General features: G+C 44.4%; 1 protein-coding gene across 1 annotated transcript; it reads left to right on the forward strand.

Annotated features, from left to right (window-relative positions):
- The first annotated feature begins 6 nt into the window (after nt 1-6).
- On the forward strand, nt 7-1,536 carry LOC140966471 (aldehyde oxidase GLOX-like). Its single transcript, XM_073426746.1, has one exon. It carries the CDS (start codon nt 40-42, stop codon nt 1,534-1,536), a length of 1,497 nt encoding a protein of 498 aa, XP_073282847.1. The 5' UTR covers nt 7-39.
- Nucleotides 1,537-1,798: the final 262 nt, after the last annotated feature.

The following is a 1,798-nucleotide window of genomic DNA, read 5'->3' on the forward strand; positions in this document are numbered from 1 at the left end:
AAATGGGACCTCCTCCTTCCCAATATCGGCTTATCCGCCATGCACATGCAACTGCTCAACACAGATCGAGTCGTCATTTTCGACACCACAGACTTTGGAGCATCAAATATCTCACTCCCAAACGGAAACTGCCGCAATAATTCAAAGAACCTCACCCTCAAGAGAGACTGCACCGCACATTCCGTTGAATACGACGTCGCTTCCAATGCCGTCCGCCCCCTAACTCTCATCACTGACCCCTTCTGCTCCTCCGGCGCCGTCACGTCTGATGGGACCCTTGTTCAGATGGGTGGATTCAATGACGGTGATCACAACGTTAGAATGTACAGACCATGCAGAGGTAATTCTTGTGATTGGCAAGAGATCAACGGTGCCCTTATACAGAGAAGATGGTATTCGACCAGCCACATTCTGCCGGATGGTCGGCTGATTATAGTTGGTGGGAGGCGGCAGTTCAGTTACGAATTTTTCCCGAAAAGATCCGGAGCTGATAAAGCTTACAGCTTGCCATTTCTGGTGCAGACGAATGTCCCAGTCCTCGAGAACAATCTATATCCGTTTGTTTTTCTCAATAGCGATGGCAACTTATTCATTTTTGCGAATAATCGAGCTATCTTGTTCGATTATGTCAAAAGGGCAGTGGTGAAAAATTACCCGCAAATCCCAGGTGGGGACCCAAGGAATTATCCTAGTTCAGGTTCTGCAGTTTTACTTCCATTGAAGAACAGTACTGGAGCCGAAGTGTTGGTGTGTGGAGGTGCACCAAGAGGAGCAAATGGTACTTTTATCGGAGCTTTGAATACGTGTGGACGGATCCGAATAAACGATCCGAATCCAAGCTGGATGATGGAGACCATGCCAATGGGTCGTGTGATGGGGGATATGTTGTTGTTACCAACCGGCGATGTGTTGATCATAAACGGAGCGGGCTCGGGTACTGCCGGGTGGGGATCCGCTCGGAACCCGGTTCTATCACCGGTAATATACCGACCAAACAATCGAGTCGGGTCAAGATTTGAGGTGCATAACCCGAGTTCCAGGCCTCGAATGTACGACTCAACAGCAATACTCGGTCGTGATGGTAGGGTTCTGGTCGGTGGCAACAATCCCCATGTTTACTACGATTTTAAAACCAAACTTTTTCCCACGGATTTAAGCATAGAAGCGTTTTCTCCTCCATATTTAGATCCCAAGTTTGCAAAATTGCGCCCCACAATAGTTTCACCACCTTCACAAGCTAAAATCGGGTACAGAAAAACGATCAATGTCAGGTTCACGATCCCTTCGGGTCGGTTAAATGTATCTTCTGTCATGGTGACAATGGTGGCACCATCATTTGTTACACATACATTTTCAATGAATCAAAGACTTCTGGTTCTTAGTGGAGTAGGAAGAGTAACAGCTGTTGCAAGATCGACATATCAGATTCCGGTCGTCGCACCCGGTTCAGGCAATCTTGCACCATCGGGATACTATCTCTTGTTTGTGTGTCATCAGGGCATCCCTAGTGTGGGTATTTGGGTCCGAATCAGCTGAAAATATTTCACATTCTTTTCGCATAGAATCAATTTGTTCATCAAATTATGTTGCAAATTTGCAGAGAATAAGGCTTCCCTAATTCCCTTGCTCAATTCTTTTTTTATCTTATTATTTTCATTTTTACAAGCAAAGCCGATCATTGTGATGAATACATAGTTGTTGAGTGTAATAAATTGGTCTTACTACATTTTTATTTTTGAATAAAAAAAAATCAGAATTGTTCATTGATCTATGAGAAAATTTTGTTTTATTAATCCAA

This window comes from Primulina huaijiensis, unplaced genomic scaffold (assembly GCF_012295235.1).
Source record: "Primulina huaijiensis isolate GDHJ02 unplaced genomic scaffold, ASM1229523v2 scaffold206608, whole genome shotgun sequence".
NCBI classification, from domain to species: domain Eukaryota; kingdom Viridiplantae; phylum Streptophyta; class Magnoliopsida; order Lamiales; family Gesneriaceae; genus Primulina; species Primulina huaijiensis.